The sequence below is a fragment of the Aegilops tauschii genome, chromosome 4 (genome assembly GCF_002575655.3).
Source record: "Aegilops tauschii subsp. strangulata cultivar AL8/78 chromosome 4, Aet v6.0, whole genome shotgun sequence".
Lineage (NCBI taxonomy): Eukaryota > Viridiplantae > Streptophyta > Magnoliopsida > Poales > Poaceae > Aegilops > Aegilops tauschii.
Genome location: NC_053038.3, coordinates 519,396,786 through 519,408,223, shown reverse-complemented (window position 1 = coordinate 519,408,223; position 11,438 = coordinate 519,396,786). Strand labels below are relative to the sequence as shown.

Sequence of the window (11,438 nt, the reverse complement as noted above, 5' to 3'; positions counted from 1 at the left end):
TCAACCACTGGATCAGTAGAGATGACCCCTCCCAAGGACCTTTCAATGACCACCGCCGTTGTGGAGCCCTAGGAAGTAGTTGCAATATAGTTTGTAGTCAGCACCATCTAGCTGGTCAGATCTGGATCACCACCACCAAGCCATAGATCTTAGCGCCGCTAGCCAGCCACCGCACACGTGGAGAGCCAGCACCTCGCCGAAACAATCCTCATCTAGTAGAGAGACCAATACCAAATCCGATCGGATCTGGCCGGAGTCCGCCCCGCACAGTGCGTCACCACCACAATGAGGGACGCGCCTCTAGCCATGGTGGCGAGTGACCCGCACAACCAGTCTCACCTGCTGTGAAGAACTAAGCATGCTCCCGGTTGCTGTAGATCGGGACATATGGGTCCCATGATGAGGGAGCGGTAGAGGGACGAGAGGATGGGGATATGCCAGACGAAAAAAAAAGGGACGCGGGAGCATCCCGCCGCTACCGTCCGGCCACCGGTGGTTTCCTCCCGCAACAGCGAGAGGCTGGGTGGCTGGTGGGGGAGGGTTGGGTGTGGCGGCATGGGCGCCTCTGGAGTCGACGGGGGCGACCCAGGAGGCTTGTTAAGCTTTGGGGAGAAGAGTCCTCACTGGTTCTCATTTTACAGTTTAGTTTCCATGCCCATGATATAGTATGGATGCCACATGACAAAAATTGTTTCACAGCTGGTAGCACTTTTCTATTTTAGTATTGGCATGGTTTCCATTTTTTTGTGTTTCTCCCTCGGACCTATGTGTTAGCATCTCCTTTTTGCTTGACACTGACCAAAAAAGCTACACAAATATCTAGCAGTGGCCTTGTGTGGACATAAGATCATGTGGGGGATTCCCGGCAAGCAAGGTCTGCATGGCTCCGGCTCCTCCGCGTAAGAAAGAAAGAAATCAACGATGGATCGAGGGATCGTATCTATTCCGACCCACTCATTAGTTGGGTCTATTTGATTTGATCCATCATATTTTGCTAATTCCCATATTGATTCTTTTTTCTGGCCTGAGAGCTCAGTGCTGCCTATATGCAGTGCATGTGAGAGAGGCACAGTACAGCCCTAGCTACTACTACAAGTACCTTGGTAGTTACTGGTACTCATAACTGCCTCTTCTTCTTCCTCGACATCTCTCCTACTCGGCTCCTCCACGCACCAGACTACACCAGGAAAAAACAAACAAGTAAGCAACCCTTGGAGCTAGCTAGCAGTATGTCCATGTCATGCGGTTTGTGCGGCCCCAACAACTGCCCGCGCCTCATGGTCTCGCCCATTCATCATCACCATCATCAGGAGCACCAGCTACGCGAGCACCAGTTCTTCGCCCAAGGCAACCACCACCACCAGCACCATGGCGCGGCAGCAGACCACCCAGTGCCACTGCCGCCAGCCAACTTCGACCACCGCAGAACATGGACCACACCATTTCATGAAACAGCAGCTGCAGGGAGCAGCATCAGCAGGCTCACGCTGGAGGTGGGCGCAGGCGGCCGACACATGGCTCACCTGTCATCGGCAAGAGCCCACATCGTAAGTAGTACTAGTACTGCTTAATTGTTTCATCTCTTGCCGATGGATGCGTCCACGGCTCCCTCCTTAAAATTCCCCACCTAATTAATGTCTATCTACACCCACTACAAAAAATAGCACCATGTAACCATCTCATATATCTGTCACATAATTCTGTTAATTTACGCTGCTCAATTGTTCTTCTGAAAAAGATATACGGGAATGGATCTTGATATTCTTTAATTCTCTATGGAGCCATAGAATTTGTGTTTTGTATTACTCCCTCCGTTCGGAATTACTTGTCACGAAAATGGATGTATCTAGACATATTTTAGTTCTAGATACATCCATTTCCGAGACAAGTAATTCCGAACGGAGGGAGTAGTTGATAAAGAATTGTATGGGTTGTCACTCAAATCATCAGTCATACATATATACTTATTTCATTTTATTTGACCAACAACAAGGTAATCAGTCATACATGCATAATGAAAATTTGACTTGTGTGCAATAACTAACCAACTCGACCGGCACAGCTGGGGCAAGACTTTAATCAAGCTGCTAGCTGGGGCAAGACTTTAATCAAGCTGCTAGCTAGAGCTTAATAATATAACATATCTCTTTATTGGATTAAGCAATACATATGCTCAATTCTCAACTTGTCAGTATCTATCTGGAGTCCACACCTTTATGATAATTAATTGACAAAGTTTTGTGAAATGGACAATATACATACTGGATCGATGCACCCTCTTTCTCATTTTATGTGGTCATTATGAATTTAATTGTTATTTTGTATTTAAATTTTACCTTGAGCTAGTTTTGCAAGTCTGTAGCTCATATATAACTGATACTACTCCCCACGATAGCTTGCGTAGTGGCCGGGTGATCGATCTACCGAGTTCATAAAACTGATCGAGATCGGGTCCAAAAATGAACAAAACCATACAGAATGGAAAGAAAAGAAGATCCTTGTTTAGTTAGTTTGCATCAGGAAATTGCCTACTTAGTTACTCGCTATCAATCTTTTGAACATGGCATGTTCATCCCAAACGGACCCAGATCACAATTGCTGAGGAAGTTACACCTTTTAAAAACTCATAAAACTGTACATACATGTACAGGGCTACACGCATGTACATAATACACCTAATTGAAACGTATATTCGTAGACCAATTGATTTTGGACTGTGCACATCTTTGGAAAAAAATGCCAGGGGAGTTGTTATCTTCCGCTGTCTAAAAATAGAATAGTTACAATCAAGTGCACCTCTGAATGAAAATGGATCATTTTCTAGTTAATTAGAGACCAATTAGATACTTCATAAACAGGGGAATATCAAGTACGTATCTGCTACCCATAAGAAAGTACATAACTGCGATCTTATGATTATTTCCCTCTTGATGTTCAGGTGCCATTTTACGGAGGTGCATTCACAAACACTATTAGCAATGAAGCAATCATGACTATTGACACAGAGATGATGGTGGGGCCTGCCCATTATCCCACAATGCAGGAGAGAGCGGCGAAGGTGATGAGGTATAGGGAGAAGAGGAAGAGGCGGCGCTATGACAAGCAAATCCGATACGAGTCCAGAAAAGCTTACGCTGAGCTCCGACCACGGGTCAACGGTCGCTTCGTCAAGGTACCCGAAGCCATGGCATCGCCATCATCTCCAGCTTCGCCCTATGATCCTAGTAAACTTCATCTTGGATGGCTCCGGTAATTTATAGCACAAGCCAGATAAAATGATAACATATTTACTTTTGATTGATCCACCTGTGAAGCAGTTGTTCATCAAAGTAAAATAAGTCGGTTAGTGGTTGATCGATTGGAGCCATTATGTTGATTTGACTATTTAAAATGGTCAGCAGATCAATCAAACAAAATGTATTTATTGAAACAAGTCTTGTTATACTACGTGTTGATTTAAACCTGTAATTTCAAGAGGATAGCTACTTTGATGTGTAATAAAATTGTCTCAAAATTGGTGACAAGTGCGATTGTTGTTTTGATTTATATGCAATTATGTCAATCATACTAGAAAATAATATGTAACCAGTTGAATTAAGTCATCGTCGACTCAAAATTAAATACGGATGAGCTTCTTATGTATAAAGTTTGTTATTTTATCTTGAGGACTTCTCTAGGGTGGAAAACGGATTGAGAGAGAGTAAACCATCACGACTGCCGAACATGTACAATGCTTATTTTGAGAAAGAAAATTATATTTCATTCACCAAATATGAGGTGAACCTTGAGACCACATGTATATTAAAAAGCTGTGCGTCAGCTAACTAATTTGTGGCCTTATCATAGGTAAAATACCTCCAATGTGTACGAATGAGGAACTTGAGTAGAATATGTGAAGTTGCATGGAAAACTGTGCACATATCAAGACATCATTACAGCTGTAAATCATCCGAAGTTCATGTATTATATTGGAATTGTGTGTTCCTTATGTTGTTGGATGTACTTATTGAAGTGATCCTTCATCTATGAGGTACGTATTAATTAGTTTGTCCATCGTTTGATCAATCATGTGTATGTGTGTGTGCATAGCGTCGTCACCTTTGTCATTGGGGTATAGATGAAGCTTGGGATACGGCACCGGTGGCAGCCTCGAACCTCAAGCTGGTGCGAACCCAATGAGCTAGAGAAGATAACAATGTCTGTCCAAGATAAGGGGAAGCTATTGTTGACTGCCATGATCCAATAGGTTGCCAAATACTAATTGTCATGAGATTTATTAAGTCCAATGCTCGATGAAAGTGATTAGATTAATTGTTTGTTCCATATTTCATATGTGGATCTAGGAGTGCCATGGGTGAATGCAAAGTAAATTTTAGTACATACCTAACCCTAGTTACCTAATAGGTTAATGCTATTTTAGGACTATTTGTTGAGATTATGATAATGTTTGGAATAAATTATATTATGGAGTGTAAATTTTCACAATATTTCAGCAGCGGCACCGCCAATTTTAAGATCCTACTCCCTGTCTTCCTGTTTATAGGACTCGGTTCTAAAATCTGACCCACCAAGGTAGATAGTGAGTGGTGTAATAGTTTTTGTGAAAACTTATCTACCCCTTGCATAGAAACTTATCTACCCCTTGCATATATAGAAACCAAGGGAACACTTTAATTTTAAGCAATGATTTGAGCCACCGACATAGAATCCAAGGGAACACTTTAATTTTAAGTGAGGATTTGAGCCACCGTAATCATTTTGACATGAACCGGACCCACGTATCCAATAGTGCATGTGGCGTAAATGTGGACTGTGTTGTTTGTCATTGTCTGCATCATATGAACTTGCCGGCCGGCATCCATACATATGTATCCATCCATCAGAATAAAGAATACTCCACTTTTCTTTCTTTTTGTAGCATATCTTTTCCTCCCATTTCAGGGCAGAAGAGATGACTAGTCTGTGTGGTGGCCGGAGATAGCTCAGATGCATGGATCGATCCCTGAGGCTGCAAGGTGTGGTGCTGGTTAGCTCGCCTACGCGCGGTGCTCTGGCGAGCTCAGGATTGTGTGGATCGCCTCACTCTGCTGTACGCCAAGAAGAAAAAGGTGGCACGCTCCATGTTTCCAGAGTCTCCTGCTGCATCTTGCGCCTTTCCCTAGATTGTACTCCCTCCGTTTTTAAGTATAAGCCTTTTTAGAGATTTTAATATGGACAACATACGGATATATATAGACGTGTTTTAGATTGTAGATTCACTCATTTTGCTCTATATATGATCCATATTGAAATCTCTAAAAAGATTTATATTTAGGAACGGAGGGTGTACTACAACATTTTTTCCACTGTGTAAGAAATGTCATATTTTTTCACCAAAAGTAATTACCTATTTACTGTATGTATACTTTTGTGTGTGTGATTTTCACGATCGATCTCGTCGGTAGCTAGCTAGGGTGATAGAAGTCAATATGTAATGTGTAGCTAGCTAGCCACGCGTAAATGAGCACACATGCAATGGATTGTGCTGTGTGTGTGGCAGATTGGCAGTCTGCATCATGCCATCACATGACAAAAATATTCTCTACCTTGTTAGTTCACATGAACTTGCTGGCCAGCATCTACACATATACCCATCATGACAAAGAATACTCGGCTTTTCCTTCTTATTGTAGCATAACGTTTGCTTCTACTTCAGGGCAGAAGAAGATGACTCATGTGTGGTGATGGCCTGCAGGGTGTGATCCTGATCAGATCGCCCACTGGCGAGATCAGGATTGTGTGGACCGTCTGGCTCCGCTTTATGCAAAGGAGGAAAAGGCGGCGGATTCCAGTGCTCCATGGCTGCAGACTCTCCCGCTGCTTCTTGCACTTTTTGCCAGCCAGAAAGATCGACGATCATATGTGTATCTGGATTGAAGTGTTAGCTAATGGTTGCTTCGTTCTTGATTTTGCTCCTTTTCACGTGCTCCACATGTAGACGATAGATAGATCCTGAAAACGATGCTGCGTCCAGTGTGGCATCGATTTGTGGACTAAAGTTGGTCACACAAACATGCCGTCAATGCCTGCCAATGGCCATCCAGATACATATATACTAGATCAAGATCGCGCCCTGGCGCGAGGGTGCCGGTCCTGACGTTTTGTCGAAGCATGTAACACTATGTTAATAGAAACCCAGGTATAGCATTTGCACTTATACAGGATAATAATAATAAAGCAAAGAAGCATTCAATTGTGATAAACGTAAAACACAATGGAGATCAATATCGACATCAGATTATACGGCAAGATCAAGCTATGTGCGTTCATAGAACCACAAAAGATAGCCAGTCGACATTAAGTTCGATACCAAAAGCGAGAATACACAAGAGGTAATAAGAACAAGAACATAATAAAGGAGAGCCAATTATGGAGCCATAACCACTAAGCTAGCATACGGGAGGAGCTCCATTGTGTTAGCCACCTCAGTCTTGCGATGCTTGGTATCCTGTATAGCCACCTCTTTCTTCAGATTTTGGAGACTCTTAGAATATATAAACGGTATATCAGGATCATGCCTTGGCGCAAGGGTACCGTTTGGTCCAAGCATGCCTTAGCACTAACATGTAATTACAGAAGATATAATTTTTTGGAAGGTTCTTAAATAATTTGAATCAATAAAATGAAAGTTTCAAGAAAAAGATAGACATAGAACTGGGCTTCGGAATAGTAAAGGATAAACATGTCAGCAGAACATATCTACTGTCCAGACCGACACATGCTATTTTTTCTCTTTTCAAACATATTGATCTTCTATGCACCATGATCTCCAACAGACATTTCGACATATATAAACACGTCTTGCTTGAGTAAATAGATCAAGTAGCCCCGCTTGAAAATTCATACATGCAACTTGTGATCTGCATGGCAACACAAAAAAACACAGAGCAGATAGAGTAAAATCAAATATTCTTGGACACAAACATACTGAAAGAACCAAAGAGCGAAATCAAATATTTGTAGCCCACTGATTCAATTATCTAATCTAGGATAGATTGCACTGAACTAAATATATTTTTGTAGCTACATAGTTCTAAAATGAATGGTTATCATGACTGTCTTCTAAAACAAATGGTAGTGCTCCATTTCCTATTCGGAACATGAATGTGACAGGGAAAAGGAATATAAAGATACACACAACACCAGAAGATCACTCTTCGAAACATGAATGTGATAGGGAAAAGGAAGTACACGACCAACCCAAGAGAGGGTACTATAGGGAACTTGTAGTGCAAAGTACATGTATGAACCAGCCAAAACAAATACTAATAAATGAACCAATTTTCTATATGAAACATGGACCAAATTCATAGAGCTCTTTAATTGACTACTTTTGGTGCTTCGCACCCAACCAAAGCATAGGGCGCTGAGCAAAAGAAACAACGCAAATGACTTATGGCAATATAACATCGTATATATCATGAGTTATAATGTGTGGATGTTCATGAAGCAATCTCTCTCAGGTTACTACTATCAAATAATATTGGTTTTCATATGAATGCTAGTTAAAAATTTAGAAGGTAATAACAAAAGAAAATATATTCTGTTTTGGGCCACATCATTCTGAAACAGGCCATGGAAACAGAGAGGGGCTTCCTGCATGGGTATTTGTCGCACCTTACAATTGTGTGACTATCTATTCATGGAAGTGCAACATCGATTCTAATATCACACTGCCAATTTAATTAATTGGAGAAGAGGCAATTCGAATTGACAGACATTTGTTAGTTTAGCTCCTTTTTTGGGCAGCCGACAAATGGAAGCATATGTTGTGTAGCAAGAGATACTGTAGCACCCTTAATGCTATCTTCATATTCTACACAAAGGAGAATCACTTTGGATAATATTCAGTGATCTGGATACTACATAGCTGCTTCAACATTAAAGAATATAGAAGATAAAAGTATAGTTCCTAGGAATGGAAGAACACATGAATTATTACAAATAAATAAATGAAGCATCACATGAATGTAGCCAGATGAGTATTTTCCAAATTTTATTAGAGCAATAAATTATGGAGAACCTTTCAACCATGTAATGTAAATATTATTTATGCATTTCAGAATTAAACTGAGCTGAAAACTGACATTACAATTTTGATAAGATACAATGTGTGATAAAGGCTGGAAGATACAAAAGGACAACAAATTTAAACAGAGCCTTTGTTTCTATCATTTTTCCACCAAGAGAAGACACGATTACACCCATTAGAACTAAAACCTTACATGTCAGTTACTCGACACACAAAACCTTTAGAGTCATAGTACTTAACCATGCACTACTAGGAAAAGGCCTACTAATGGCGCACCTAATTTGGCCATTAATGGCGCATTAGTGGTGCGCCATTAGTAGCACGCCATTAGTATATTTTACTAATGGCGCACCACTGGTGCGCCATTAGTATCTGGCATACTAATGGCGCACCCCAGATGCGCCATTAGTATATACAACAGTGCGCCATTAGTATGCCTCCCAGGGGGCCATCTATACCCAGGTGCTTTGGCATACTAATGGCGCACAACAACAGGATGCGCCATTAGTAACTTCGGCATACTAATGGCATACTGTTTAGTGATGCGCCATTAGTATCCTTTGGCATACTAATGGCGCACTATGATGTGATGCGCCATTAGTATGAATATTAGGTTTTTTTATTTTTTATTTTTTTATTTTTTGCGCAGGTTACAAAATGTATATTTGGACAAAATATAGACAGCACACATCAACAACAGATTCATCGAATACAATAGAAGATTAGTCTCTGAATACAATTCATCATTTTAGTCTCCGAATACAATTCATCATATTAGTCTCCGAATTGAAAAGACCGAACAAAGATAGAACATTATATTACAAGTCTCGAGACCGCGAGTTTGTCTTCACATTACAAGTCGATATCGATCATCTAAACTACCATCACATAGAAGAGAGCTGCGGTCATCACGATGAGCATCATCACGATGAAACTCGTCTTCATCCGGTTCCTCCAACGCTCCCTCCCCTCTCCCGCTAGATAGTGGGCGTATCTAGATTCGGCCTCGGCCCTAGTGGCGTACCCTTTGTAACTGTTACCGCTGAATCGGTGAACCTGTCTCCGACACTCCTCCCAGTCGTCGTAGACTCCGGGAACCTTACCCTTGTACACGACATACCACGGCATCGCTATGCAGTAGCCAAACGAAACGTTAGTACCAATTCACAGACAATACATAAGCAATATATAAGTATGCAACAGAACGATCGGAAGAGAAAAGCAAGACATTAATAGCATCGATTACATCTAAGTTGAACGACTCTCGAAACCAAAGAGACATACTACAAGTTCATTAAAGTTTAATTACAACATGAGCCAATCGATGTTTCAGAACTAGACACAGCATCACTGCTTTCGACTCGACTCAAAGGACCGGAGCGTGGATGAAGCCGCCGTCTATCGTGGGGGTCATGAAACAACGGGCGTTGTCAGCCTGCATTTGTAGGATTGTGTCGATGTCACTGTGGACGGTTGATTTCTGAGGTAGAACTGCCCCGAGGTACGAAGGACATCTTGATGGATGATTTCCGCAAACTCCGACTGGATGCGAAAGAATTCTTGTCTGATGTCTGCGTCCTGGATTGCCGACACGCTCGCGGCCCAATCTTTGAGTCTACTCGGTAGCAGTAGTTGATGATGGTCCCGTACGATCGCCCGCATGTGATGGATGGCGTAGTAGGCACCCTTCTGACCGCCAGGCGGCTGCTTGACGCAGCAGAACGTCGTATTGTGGGAGAACACGTGCTTGCCGTACTTACGAATAGGCCTGGTGAAGGTGCCTCCAGATTTGACGTAGCCGGGGAGAACATCATCAAGAACCTTCTTGACATTTGTGTAGTCTACGTTCGACTGACGGTCCGGGTCGAAATACGTGGCCATGGAATATTTGGGGCTTAGGAGGATGAGCGTGCAATGTGTGTCACTGCAGAAAACACGGAATGTTAAAAGAAAAACGATCAAAATCTAAGAATTCATATGTTACGGGGCGGTTGAGGGGAGGACTTACTCGGGAAAGTAAGGCACGAGGAAGTTATCCTTATCTTGGTTTGCCAGAATGACGCCTTCGAGGTAAGAACTCGCGACTTGCCGGTCCCCAGCGCCGCCCAAGATCTTGGCACGCATGTAGAAGGGGTCGACTATCACGATGTCCGGGGTCTTGTCGCGAATGATCTGCATCTCCATACTCAGCGAAAATAGCCGAACGAAGGTGTAGTGCAGCGGATGAAGGTTCAACATAGCGTGGATGTCATCAAACCGCAGGACGATCGTACCCCCGATGGAGTTATCCACAAAGCCCTTGCCCTCTGGCACCTTGGCCGCGAAAACCGGGTATGCCACATCCTTCTCTCGGAGACGCCGCTTCTCCAAAGAAAGAACACTGTCATGCAGACTCCGCATAGCACCGGTTGCAGCATCGAGCATATTTCTCAGTAGCATCAGCCTACCCGCCACATGCACCCTCCTCGAGATATCCGCAGTTGAAGGTGGCCCGTCCTGAGCACGGATCGTACTTGGTGCCGGCTGGCCCGCACCCTTGTTAGTCTTTCTTTTGCGTGCCTTCTTCTTCTCCTGTAATGGGACCGAGTTCTGCTCACAGACCGCCTTCTTGAGTGTGTTGGGGCTGATCATATTTCGCACCTCGCCTATCTGAGGCTCGGTGAAGTCGGCAGCTGGAGGCGTCTCCTGAGAGCTGAACTGCAGACGACGCCTGTTGCAACTTGGCTTCTCCGCGGTACCAGCTAGATCGCACACGTCTTTTGTTGGGTTGGGTTCTTGAGAAGGAGGCCCCATGAAGTCGCCACCGTCCCCATGATTGGCAAAGTACTGATCGACGTTGGCAAATGTATCGTCGTCGTCGTCGTTCTGATCCTGTGCCATATGCATGTTTGGATCCAGTGGCATAGGGATGTCCGGCACCGTTGCGGTGGTCTTGCCATGGGGCCGACTTGGCGCCGGCACGACTGGCGGTGTTGTCTTTGGGGTGGTGTCCCCCGCCCCCAAACGAATCTGGCTCTTCGGCCAAAGCAGGGGCCAGCTCAGGCAGGCGCTGAGGGTCATCACGTCATCATCGTCGGCCCCGATGGGTCGAAGCGGAGGTAACAACTCGTCGCAGCCTGGCAGCACCCGAACCAGTTGAACCCTAAACAAGTTGGGTGGCATCTGGGTACCGTGGAACAAGGGGTTGCCCGGTTGAACGATTTTGCCCTTGGCGACATCGACCAACTCGTTGTTCACGAAGTGCAGGAGAGTGCACGGAACGTCGGCGGCGCCCTGCGAAAACATGTAGGGCGTTAGGGATGCCCAGTCAAAGGCAAGGAGATGAAGTCCTCGGCCGAGAGAGGCTTAATTAGTTACCGTGATGATG

At 43.8% G+C, this 11,438-nt stretch overlaps 1 protein-coding gene across 1 annotated transcript; it reads left to right on the top strand.

The window, feature by feature from the left end:
• Nucleotides 1–1,075: 1,075 nt before the first annotated feature.
• On the top strand, nt 1,076–3,524 carry LOC109782738 (transcription factor GHD7). The gene is made up of 2 exons (XM_020341357.4): nt 1,076–1,547; nt 2,939–3,524. Exons 1-2 carry the CDS (start codon nt 1,230–1,232, stop codon nt 3,251–3,253), a joined length of 633 nt encoding a protein of 210 aa, XP_020196946.1. The 5' UTR covers nt 1,076–1,229; the 3' UTR covers nt 3,254–3,524.
• The last annotated feature ends 7,914 nt before the right edge of the window (nt 3,525–11,438 follow it).